This window comes from Enoplosus armatus, chromosome 1 (genome assembly GCF_043641665.1).
Source record: "Enoplosus armatus isolate fEnoArm2 chromosome 1, fEnoArm2.hap1, whole genome shotgun sequence".
In the NCBI taxonomy this organism is placed as follows: domain Eukaryota; kingdom Metazoa; phylum Chordata; class Actinopteri; order Centrarchiformes; family Enoplosidae; genus Enoplosus; species Enoplosus armatus.
In genome coordinates, this window is record NC_092180.1 from 10966653 (window position 1) to 10978334 (window position 11682).

General features: G+C 38.5%; 1 protein-coding gene and 1 pseudogene across 1 annotated transcript; one reads left to right on the forward strand and one right to left on the reverse strand.

Annotated features, from left to right (window-relative positions):
* Nucleotides 1–118: 118 nt before the first annotated feature.
* Nucleotides 119–4618, reverse strand: LOC139285373 (tyrosinase-like; annotated as a pseudogene).
* A 2051-nt stretch (nt 4619–6669) lies between these two features.
* On the forward strand, nt 6670–10932 carry cenpq (centromere protein Q). The gene is made up of 8 exons (XM_070910400.1): nt 6670–6774; nt 6894–6957; nt 7080–7188; nt 7776–7844; nt 8636–8765; nt 9071–9190; nt 10161–10235; nt 10645–10932. The coding sequence occupies exons 1-8, from the start codon at nt 6670–6672 to the stop codon at nt 10861–10863; spliced, it is 891 nt and encodes a 296-aa protein (XP_070766501.1). The 3' UTR covers nt 10864–10932.
* The last annotated feature ends 750 nt before the right edge of the window (nt 10933–11682 follow it).

Here is an 11682-nt window from a genome sequence, read left to right on the forward strand (position 1 = left end):
TGTTAAAGGGATATTTTTTCCCTTTTCTGCTTAAAACAACTAATAAACTAGATTATGTATTTCAGTTCACATGGTGACTCAAGTATTGTGACAATATTGAGTTTGAAAGTCTTTCTGTCTAATCAGCTGCAAAAAGACGTAAAAGAAAAGTGAAAACTAATCTCTCTCAGATTTCAACAAATGGTTGATTGTGTAAGTATTTACCCTCTTTATTGTAAGTTGCATAATAGGTTGAATGGAGCAACATTCAACAGTCAACATCAGTGTACTGCGAAATCACCATCACATTTCCCCAAAATGACTTAAATCCCCTGCAGGGTCTTCGTTTGAATGAGAGTCCTATGCCCTGTGTTTCGTCTCACAGGCAGCTGTCTCATCCTGGCATTGTGACAATGCTGGGATTTATTTTTCCTCCCAATTAAGGTAGCTGTGTTTGCTAATACGTTAATGACTTCATATATTTACTTTGAGTTATGAATATGCAGTCCCCCTACCTGGTGTTTGACCCTGGTAGGATACAGCAAAGCCACCAGCTTATCACTGGCAGCTTCCTTTTAAAGGGAAAATGTCAAAGGACCAGAGGTTCATCACACTCTTTCTGTCCTACTATGTACTTTATTGTATTTATGGTTAATTTCTAAATAGAATTAAAAGTGAACAGCACAACGTGTGTTGTATCAGCTGTGTCAACATAAGAGCCAAAAGTTCATCTGGTTTGGTAGAGTCACTGTAAATTTATTGATCACTTGTGGCGCTGTACAGCAGTCCTTCTCATGAGCAGCTCCCTGTACTGTTTGTATCTCGTGTTGTATCCATCACTCAACAGAGGAGGGCCGTTAACACGTGTCATGGAGTGACATGATGCAAATGTGTATGTTTTTAGCACAGGAAACACCTCATCAGTTGCTTCCTAGGCCTACTTGTTGAATCCCCTAACATGTTGTTAAATACAAAACACCTTTCTCATAAAGAGTGGGAATGTCTTATCAGATGAAGTGGGTGAACACCTGATGTCCCTCATATTCATCTATTTCCAAATGGACATTTGTTGATGGTAATTTACCATAAAATGTAGCATTGTGGCAACAAAAGAGAAGAAGAAAACTGCAAGTGGATAAACAATGCAAGTTTCAAAAGATTATAAAGTAAAGCAAAAGTCCTGTCCTGCCCTTTGAGGTTTTGTGGTGCTTATGTGGCTAATACTAATTCATTTTATGGACAGAAAGCAACCTTTTATTGAAAGTAATATCTGGCTGACAAGTGCAGTGGTTACTGTGAAAAAGGTGAGTTACTTGCCTATGTTGAATAGAATATGGACAGAAAACGCCATAAGCAGCCCCCTATAAGAAGTTATACCTCAAATCAAGCCATGCGTGGGAGGATGATTGTCCAGAGTTCCATAGATAAATATGACCTCCTCTACCATGGGACTTAGAATTAGCACCTGCACTGTGTGGCCTTTTGATCACAATAACCACTAGTGATTGATTAACTTCTAGAAATAGCTTTGGCTTTCAGCCACAAAGCAACCATCTGAAGGAGTTTTGATATTAAAGCTAAAGCGTCTCAGGTTTGGAGACTTTAATAAATATGTTAATTGTCCTTTAGAAGTCAAATTACAAACAAGCATATTGCCCTTTACTTCTTGTTCTCTTGCCATGTTTAAAGGTTCTCTGTTGAGTTATTTGATATAACAAAATAGGATTCAACTGCAGCCTCCAAAATGACCATAAAGGTGAATCAACACTTCTCTTCAAAGTTATTTATATCCTTCACAAAGGTGGGATTTATTGCAGGAATTCACTTAATAATCAATAAAAGAAATCAATAGATGAAACCATAGTGAAAGACTATATAGATTATATAACACCAAGTCTCATCTGATGTTGTGCTAATATAGAATATCCGTCATTCATCTGTGCTCTGCAACTGATTCACTCTCAATCCCTTTGAATCTAAAGGTGTGTTTCCACATTTACAGTTGATTCCACGCTGTCTCTTCTCCCCTCTGATGGATCTGGTGAATGAGCCCCACTTGATGCAACATCTGCTGCAGATGATTTGTCATTGTTCCCATTCCTCCCTTTAATCCAGACTGCATACAGAGAGTTGGACCTGTAATCAAACTGAATTCAAAGACATGAGAGTAATTGAGATATATATAAAATATCATATACATGCATTTGATTAATTTCTGTGAAGAAGACAACTAAATTTAAGGGTTATTTTAGAAGTTTATATCTTTATTAATTTAGTATAAAGCCAGGCTGCTTGGACTATTAAAACATATGTATGATAGTAAAATTTAAAATCATAATATGGGCATAGTATTGTGTTACTAAAAATATAAGGAAAAATCATCTTATACTTTGCAATATCCACAGGAAATAGTTGATTCAGAATTGTATACAAACTGCTAGTTTTACACAAACTTCTTGCAGGTATTAAGTTCACTATTTAGGTTAATTGTACCTGTGCTGTTATTGTTTTTTATGCAATAAATATAATGAAATATACATAAAGGTATTACAAAAGAAGTAGGCTACTTTTTCCCCTTTTTTGTAATTGAATGTGGGTGGAGGGGCTCTGGGGTTCGTCAGTGTATATACAATGGTAAAATAGGGATCCCTTAAGTAAAAGGTTGGGAACCACTGCTCTTGAAGACCTGATAATGAGAGATATGTTTTTCATGTCCAGCACCATGATACATACAGGCATGAATTATCAATTGTTCTTACATTAGTTTTACAATTATCTTTACCTGCTGCTTGTCTCGCTACTCAGTCCCCGGCTCCAAAGAGATCGAGGCTGTGTTCCCTGTAGCTGTAACCCAGGCTCTGGGTGTCCTTGTCCCAGTAGTAGCCATTGGTGCGTAGGGGGAAGTAGGGGGCCATGAAGGCATATGCTGTCTGGGCTGGATGGACCTCGTCACTAACAGGGTAGGTTGCGTTACTGTGGTTCCGCAGCCATATCTCGAGAAGCCTGTGACAGATTCACACAGCACAGAGAATACAATAAACATCCTTAATAAATTATTGTCATTAATAAGCTGAAGTGAACTCAAATGTACTGTGATTTTGAGCACAGCACAAGGTGAACACCAAAAATTGTATCTTTGTTTTCAAATATTGAAGGATAGTTTCACATTTTTTCAAGTTTGTGTTAAAATGATATTTGCCCTTATGTACATTGAAACAGTTTTTGGTCACGCAATCATCCTTTCCGTACTTCAATGTACACATAGGCATGCCAGTGCTGTTTTCAAAGACACTTCAAAAAATGTGAACCTATCCTTTTTTAAAGTTAAAATTAAAATGACATGGCCTACTTGTCAATGAAGCTGTGATGCACCATGAACATGGGGTCATTGGCTGCAGTGGGTACATTAGACATAGTGCCATTGAAGTAATTGTGGACCAGGTTGTGCATAGAGGAATTCAGGTGTCGGGTATTGCCTGGAATCTCAAAACCTGGGAGGACAAAAGAACAAAGTAAAAGTCACCTGGTCTTAATAAGAAATATAATTTATGTATTAGGCAATTTAATTTACCTTCTAGCGTACTCCTGAAGCTGTTCCTAGAAGTTCTGTCATATGGAGGGGTGTCAAAAAGTTCTTTTGCCAATGTGTTTTTAACATCCTCAGCGGTTGGCAGTGTTGAAGAGTCTGGATCATTGCCAGGGTTGCGGATCAGATGCTCTGGATCAGAGTTATTAGCGGGGGAGCAGATTATACCAAGACCTTCCGCAAATGGACAGATGATCTGTGGAGCAAAGAAAGAGGAGGACATGAGTTAGAAGAAGAGAAAGCACAGGTGTTTGGGGAAGAATGAGAATGATATCTCACCGTCCACTTTGAGAAAAGGGAAGCACTGTCTATACGACCATCTTGGCCAACTCCCCCAAAGTACTGGTTGTTGCAGATGTTGCAGTGGTCGGTCCTGGTCCAGTCCCAATATGGTATGTAGAAATCTTGGTTCCCAGTGAGCTCCCTGATATCTCTCTCAATAAAGAGGAGAAACACTCGGTGCCAGAAGAGAAAAGCAGGGCCCTGGTGTGCAGAATCATTTTCAGTCCCAGCGTAGCTCTTAGATGCGTAGTAATGCATCCATATGTACACACCGTAGACACTTGTGTTGTGAAATTCATAGTTCTCTTTGTCTGTTGTGTCATTGCTTGTCAAGATCATATACCGCTTGCTGGTGCTATTTCTTGCCAGGTTCAGACTTGCGAAGAAGCGCTCCCTCTCAGAATCAGTCAGATCTGTTATCTCTTTCCTCACCACAAGGTGCGGTTTGTCACATTGGGGTCCTGCCCAGCCCGGGAGGCACTGACCACAGTCATATCCATCATAGTTACCCTGGCATGTACACACTGAATCAAAGAAGGCGTGAGGCCAGTCCACCCTGTAGTCGAATGGTTTTCGGATCTCTGTTGTAAGTGTTTCACAGTCTCCTCTCCCTGAGCTGGACCCACAAGCAGAGCCGTTAAAGAGGGGGCAACACATCTTTGTGTCCAGAGCCTCTTGTGTTGTACAGGGACGTGGAATCTGAGCCTCCACCCCTCTGAGGCTCGTCAGACATAGCAGGACCAGGCAAAAGCACTGGAGCAACAGCAGCATGTTGGAAGAGATGGAGACAGATCAGTGCTCAAATCAAGTCTCCATAAAACACCAAGAGGATACAGCAAAGTCACCGGCTCTTCACTTTTAAAGGGAAAATGTCAAAGGACTTTGACATTTATGCTGCAATATTTGAACAAGCTGTATACAAGTGGTAAACATTTCTGTGAAGTCTCCAGACAGATGTCTGTCTCTAACGCAAGACTGTGTGTTACACCACTCGACCAGAGGTTCTATGTACTTTATTATATTCATGGTTAATTTTTAAATAGAATTGAAAATGAACGGCACAGCATGTGTTGTATCAGCTGTGTCAACATGAGACCCAAAAGTTCAGAGAGAGACAGAAAAGAAAGGAAGATGAGAAGAAAAACACAACTTTGGATGAAGGAGCAATCAAAAGTTTGAAAGGCTCTGACTTTCAGTCATATTTGGGAATCTCCTTTTATTTTTATCTTTTATGCAAACGTATTAGTGAATGAGTGAACAACCAGAATCCCTGGACCTTCAAGCAGATAGCACACGGCAACATGCTGGGTATCAGGAAGGTGACCTGCACAACCATGGACGCTTCACTGGAAAATTTCACCTCCTGGGGAGGGTGTGACAGGCCTGAAGTACAGAAATCAATTCAGTGTCATATTATGACACCGTCCAGACCACACCATTTAAGAAGCAACCAACATTTTGAAAGGATCTGACATTCAGTCATATTTGGGGGTTGTGGATGTGTGGGTGTGCATGGGGATGTTTTCCATCTAATGGATAAACATAATCTGGTATTACCCATTCATTTCCTATGCTGGTCATTTTTCACCGGGAACACCACAGGTGTTACAAAGTTGATTAGACCACTCAAAATTTAATGAAAGTGGTGATCAGCGATTTTATATGTTCAAATGCCTAGTGTGGATCATAAGGTCTTGAGGCAATCAGAGGAAAAATAAAGATTTTATGATTTTATGAAGTTGTAAATCGGTCAGATTTGACCCAAACACAACAGAAGGGTTAAAACAACAAATAAACTAGATTATGTATTTCAGTTTCACATGGTGACTCAAGTATTGTGACAATATTGAGTTTTAAAGTCCTTCTGTCTAATCAGCTGCAAAAAGATGTAAAAGAAAAGTGATTTCACTAGATTAGTAACAAATAATACACAAAATGGTTGTGTAAGTATTTTCCCTCTTTATTGTAAGTTACGTAATAGGTTGAATGTTGCAACATTTTTACACTTATGTTGTATTCATTTTCATTATTCACAACTGTTGCATTTCCCATTAGCTTTTGACAGAACCTCTGCATGAACCTGCTGTCTGAGAAATTACAGTACAATATCTTGTACAGAATATGAACAAAGAAACCCCAGTATCATGATTCACATTTCTTGAAAGACTGAGTCGTCTATTCGAAAATATATGTCAATATCAATGTACCGCAAAATCACAATCACATTTCCCAAAATGGCTTAAATCCACTGTAAGGGTCTACCGAACAAAGCAGAGTCCTATGCCCTGTGTTTCACCTCACACGCAGTTTTCTCATTTTGGCGTTGTGACCATGCTGGGATTTGTTTTGTCTCCCAATTAACGTAACTGTGTTTACTAATACGTTAAAGACTTCATATATACATAAGTTATGAATATGCAGCCCCCCTAGCTGGAGTTTGACCCTGGTAATGTGATTATACCTGATCGTATAGCTGCCTGGCAAGCCTAAATCCGGGATACAAATTTCAATTTACACGCATGCGCTTTGTGCGAGGAACGTTTCGAAAACAGCAGCGCGAAAAGTAGGTCGGCCGCTGACATCTTGTCTAAGTAATTTGCGATTATATGCGGAAAGATGTATACGACACATGTGTCTTAACCATCGTCTTAACGTTAGATAACTTGTTTTAGGCCTTCATTTTTACTCAACAACGCTGTTAATTGTTACTTGTTACGTTAGCTTATTTACGTTAGCTTAGTCAGACGTTACTACATTGCGTTACATTGACGTGAGCTACATCTGCTGTATATTTACTGTATCTTTAACGTTAGCTAGCAGATATGAAGCCCGCACGAGGTTCTAAACGGGCCGCATCAAACGCTCCTAATTTGAAAAACAAGACAAAAACAGACAAGACGACGAAACAACAAGCAACGGAGCGTCAGGTAAGATGAGGTCAAAACTACAGCTGATGTTGACCCGATGATCAGCATCGTTGTGTCAGCCTCTGGTTGTTAACTTGTTACCCAGCGTCGCTTCACACGCTTTAGTAATGTTTTCATAGGACCCGGGGCCCAGTGACAACCATCACAAGAGCACCCACTCAAAACCAGCAAAGAAGAGGAAAGGTTAGAACAGCTCTTTCTACCTCGGTGTCCTGCCTCTTGAGATGGATAAATATTACATCTAGCAGGGATAATGTTGCAGCATACTTTATGGTTTCTTGTGTTGCTCCTTGTGTCCTGAAAAGCTGAAGGCTCATCTTCAGTCTCTAACAAAGCCAAAGATCAGGAAAACTGGAAGCTCATACCAGGATCCTCCATCACTGCTCTGGAGAATATAATGGACTTGTCAATACTGTGAGTTTCACTGTGTTAATTTACACTTTATTACCTGCTCGTCTCTTGTTACTCTGAAAAGCAGTATTTCCTTATTTATGGTATATATACTGAGTCTGCCTTAAATTCTACCTTAACAAAGATAATAATGTTTTGATTGACAGTGGTGTTGAACTGGATGTTATTATACTGAGAGGTATTTCTAATGGTTTCTATTTACAAACGGGATGGGGGGGGGGGCTAGTAGAAACACATTTCACTCATGTTCTGACATACATACCTATGAAATGTCACCATTACATAGTTTGTACGCCAGAGAGCACTGACAAGTTGATGTTTACATCATAACACATCCCTCTCAGTACATATCTTCACCACCATTATTTAAATAGCAAATCCTAAGGATGCGTATCAAGATTGTTTGTTTATGTTAAAAAAAATGACTATTGACCAATATATCGTTACTGGATTTTTTAAAATCCCAAATATTGATACCTGTATCAGCCTCAAAATCCCACTTAAGCAAAATTAGAATGGCACTTCAATTACTGCCAATGAATAGTAGTCCAAATCAAACTTGTCAGGATATCTTTGTTCTGTTTTTACAGAGCAATTCTTGCTTTGAGGCAGACTGAAAAGAAAGAGAGCCAGGAACATCTGAACACGATGAAAACCAGGTGAGCAATAAGTCAGAAATTAAGATGTAAATAAATGGCATGAACCTGCTCTTTTACTAACACATTTAACGGATAAGGACAAATTAGTTATATTGCACAGCGGGTAGTTTTTTTCTCTCTACTTATGCTCCAGTATCATAAAATACCATAATAACAAGACTGTAGTTAGTCTTGGCTGCTTAGTAGAAAGACTCTACTTTTTAAATAATGAAGTATGGAAGGTGTTAGATATTTGTCTTTCATGCATTTTATTATAGTGAATTTTTATTGAATTTTCTACTGTGCCAATAGACGTTGCTACTCGCAACATGTTCAACTGACATGAACGAACAGTACGAACAACATACAGTATGTCAGCTCACATAACCAAGTTGCCGTTCAATGCAGTGAACAGTGTTCCACTGTTATGCATTATATTGGACAAAACTCAAAGGCATTTAAAATGTGATGTACGATCGTATTATTTATTTTCTTTTATTCATATATTTGAAAGGGATGAAACATAAATTCATTCATTCTAACCGTAGCTAATTTGCAGTCCTTGTCCCTGGTTAAGCTTTAAAGGGATAAAACACATAATAAAACACTCTAATACAAGCATAGAGACAAACAATAAAACAAACATAAACAACCACTACAAACAGTAGGCTAATTGAAACAACATCATCATGAACATCAAATTAACACCCAACCCTAATCCTCCAGAAAAAAAACGTTGATTGTCAAGGATCATGTCTTAGTTGCACTTTTAGTTTTTTGTCCACGGATATATATCCCAAACTTTTTTTTAGGTTCCTTGCTCAATGTGCACAGCTCAAAGTTCCAGTGCAGAAACAAAAAGATTTGGAGCGTTCATCTCACCGCCACCAGGAGGAGACCAAGAAGTCCGTGGTTGGAAAGAAGACCCTGAGCTCTCTGGAGGTGAGAAACGGTTGGAGACAAGTACAGCTAGATATTTTAGATATTTTCATAATTTGATCTGTTAGATTATTTTTATATTGCAGTTAGTGCTAGTTGATTGTTATCATTTAAATAATTTCTCAAATAAATTTGATTTGGGAAAAAAAATGGCAAACATTTGTTGGTTTCAGCCTCTTAAAGGTGGGGATTTGCTCAGTGCATTTAATTGATTAATTTAATTATCTGTAATATACATAAGTAAATGGTGTCTGTAGTTGTGTTACATGATGCCCTGTTGTGTTGTATTGTGTTGTCTGGCTTTCCAGGAAGACTTGAGGGCTGTGGTCAGTGCCCTGGAGAGGACAGAGGAGCGGACTGTCTCTTTACAGCACACATGCACTTTGCTGAGAGACCAGGTGGAGGAGGAGGAGGAGAAAGCTAAAAAGGTGCAAAGCACTCACACATGCCAGCATACAAAAATAAGTATAAACATTATAAAATGTATTTGTGCCCTGAACTTTTAATGTGTTGTTATTCCGCTGGAACATTCATGCATTATTACTTTCTCTCTTATTTTTATCTTATATACTTCTAATCATTTATTTTTTACTTTTATCTCTTGATCTGCACTTATTTCTGTCATTGTGGTGGTGTAACACCTGTATTTCCTCTCTGGGGATCAATAAAGGCATATGTATTATTCTTTAACTGATTGCTGATTAGTTAAAACAAGGTAGAGGTGTCTTTGTCTGTTTTCAGACATGCTTGTGAAGCGTTATTTAAGATTGTGTTTTCCTTTGCAGGGAGACACAAATGTTTTGCTAAACTGATATCCGTCCTTTATTCATGCAGATATTATGTGTAAATATATATTTATAGTTTTTGAATCTGTTTGGATGACAATTTTTGCCAGAAAAATCCACAACGGCAAAATGTGTCATGATACATTATTTGCCAAAACACTCTGGCAGACTCTTGTTATCATAAGGTTTTCATAATTTCCTAATATGTATTAACTCTGACAAAAGTGTCTTTAAAATTTACTACATTAAATAGGTCATTTCATTACTGTAGACATCAGAATTGAGGTGACCCAGAAACAGACTGCTTTTCTGCACACAAATATTAGCCTGTTTGACATAAGTGAGTGTACACACTTCTTGTTTATTCAGTTGAACAGCATGATGAAATGTGGCGGTTGTCGGGGATCTGACATAATGGGTGTATTCTTGAGAAAGTGGGTCTGAACAGTAAGTACAGGAAATGTCAGTCATCAGTTAGTATAATGTACTTGATCCATATCAAAGCACAGATTTGCAGTGTGAAGTCTTTCATTTACCTCAACTATTAGATGAAGAGATAAAGATTAAAAATTATACTCATGCTGTCCCTTTCTTCCCTGCTGTGTTCACACAGATCTTACAGATAACTGAGCAAGCAGTTCTCAACCTCCCTCCTCTCCCTCCACAAAAAGATGAAACAACATTAGAGGTGAGCATGAGTGGTGCACAAAACACACTTTCTAGTATCTTCTTGACCTGTCCCTTTTGCACAATAGCTGTCTTCACTATTAAATGCACTCATATTGTTCCATCCCTTTTTGTGAATAAGACGTGGTTAAAATGTCTGAGTGGGCTCTTCCTCTACAATGTAACAGGAAAGTCTAAACATGTTCTCTGTTGTGCAACTTCTTTGAAAATTTGTGAAAAAAATATGAAATCTGTCTTACGAAAGGCACAGAGAGAACGTGACATCTGTGGTTCTATATTGTCTGGTCTGATCTCATCAACTATGGGTTTTTGTTTCCGAGAACATTTTACAAAACACTGTCATAATACTCCACATTTACTAGAAACACACAAAATCACACAGCAGTGCTTGGTGTTTTTGTTTTCGTCAGGCTCGGATGAGAAAAATTATATCAGACAGTGACTCTGAGGCCACTGCCCGGAAACTGGGAGAAATCCTGCAGAAACCAGAGGACATCCAAGATGCTCATGTGCTGCTTCTGCAGGCACACAAACATGCTGATCAGTTCTTCAAACCTGGCTTTACTCCGATCAGTGCTGCGTCTTGTTCAGACTGGAATCTCGCCAAATCTCTCCTTACACAGGCCTGACAAAAATATTACAAAAGGAAATTTGCAGATGTAAGAGGTTTGCAAGTGTGCACACGTGGTATGGAGAAATATTACTTGGTCTTAAAATTTCTCAGTTCCACTTTTTGTGGTTGTGGAGCACCTGCAATAATCAAATTCACCCAATGTAGAATTAGAAAATTTCCAACTGTACAATTAGAAAATGTCCAACAATAGTAGTAGTAGTACTAATTGCTGGGGCAGACAGTAATTTAAGCAGTAATTATTGCAAAAGCCTAAACCATGAAGTTTCTTTAAAGTTTGGGAAAAGCGGTGAAATAAAAGGACCATCATATAGGTAGATAAAATAAGACAAGAACTTCCATTCCATTTCTTCTTAAAACGCAGTAAACTAGCATTCACACTGTGCACCATTCTGCTCCTTGCCCCTTCTTCATCTTTCTTTCTTTTTTTTTCTTAAGATTATCTTTGCCTTAATTGGAAAGCTGATAGTATAGAGGCAGGCAGGAAACGAAGAGAGAGAGGAAGGGGTATAACATGCAACGAAGGTCCACAGTCTGAATCAAACCATGAGTGTTGTGGTTATGTGGTATGCGCCTTCACCATTTGACCACCAGCATTCGATTTCATATGAAAATGATAGTTAAATTGACTGTTACACTGTGGATGCATTTGTTTTTTGGTAGAGAGAAAGGTCTGATATCCAACTTCTTGTCATCGTTTGAGCCTAAACACCAGAACACATAAATGTCTTTAAAGTACTGTACTTTCAAATCAAGAACTGGTTGTTCATAATTGAAATTCTTCCTCGTTGGACCTTGAAGACATGAGTGCATGCTG

Bases quoted from the DNA above. Each gene is read 5' to 3' on its own strand.
- cenpq (XM_070910400.1), top strand. From the start codon at position 6,670: ATGAAGCCCGCACGAGGTTCTAAACGGGCCGCATCAAACGCTCCTAAT. The intron at 9,191-10,160 runs GTGCAAAGCACT...GTGTTCACACAG, and splicing joins AGGAGGAGAAAGCTAAAAAG to ATCTTACAGATAACTGAGCA. The intron at 10,236-10,644 runs GTGAGCATGAGT...TGTTTTCGTCAG, and splicing joins AAGATGAAACAACATTAGAG to GCTCGGATGAGAAAAATTAT.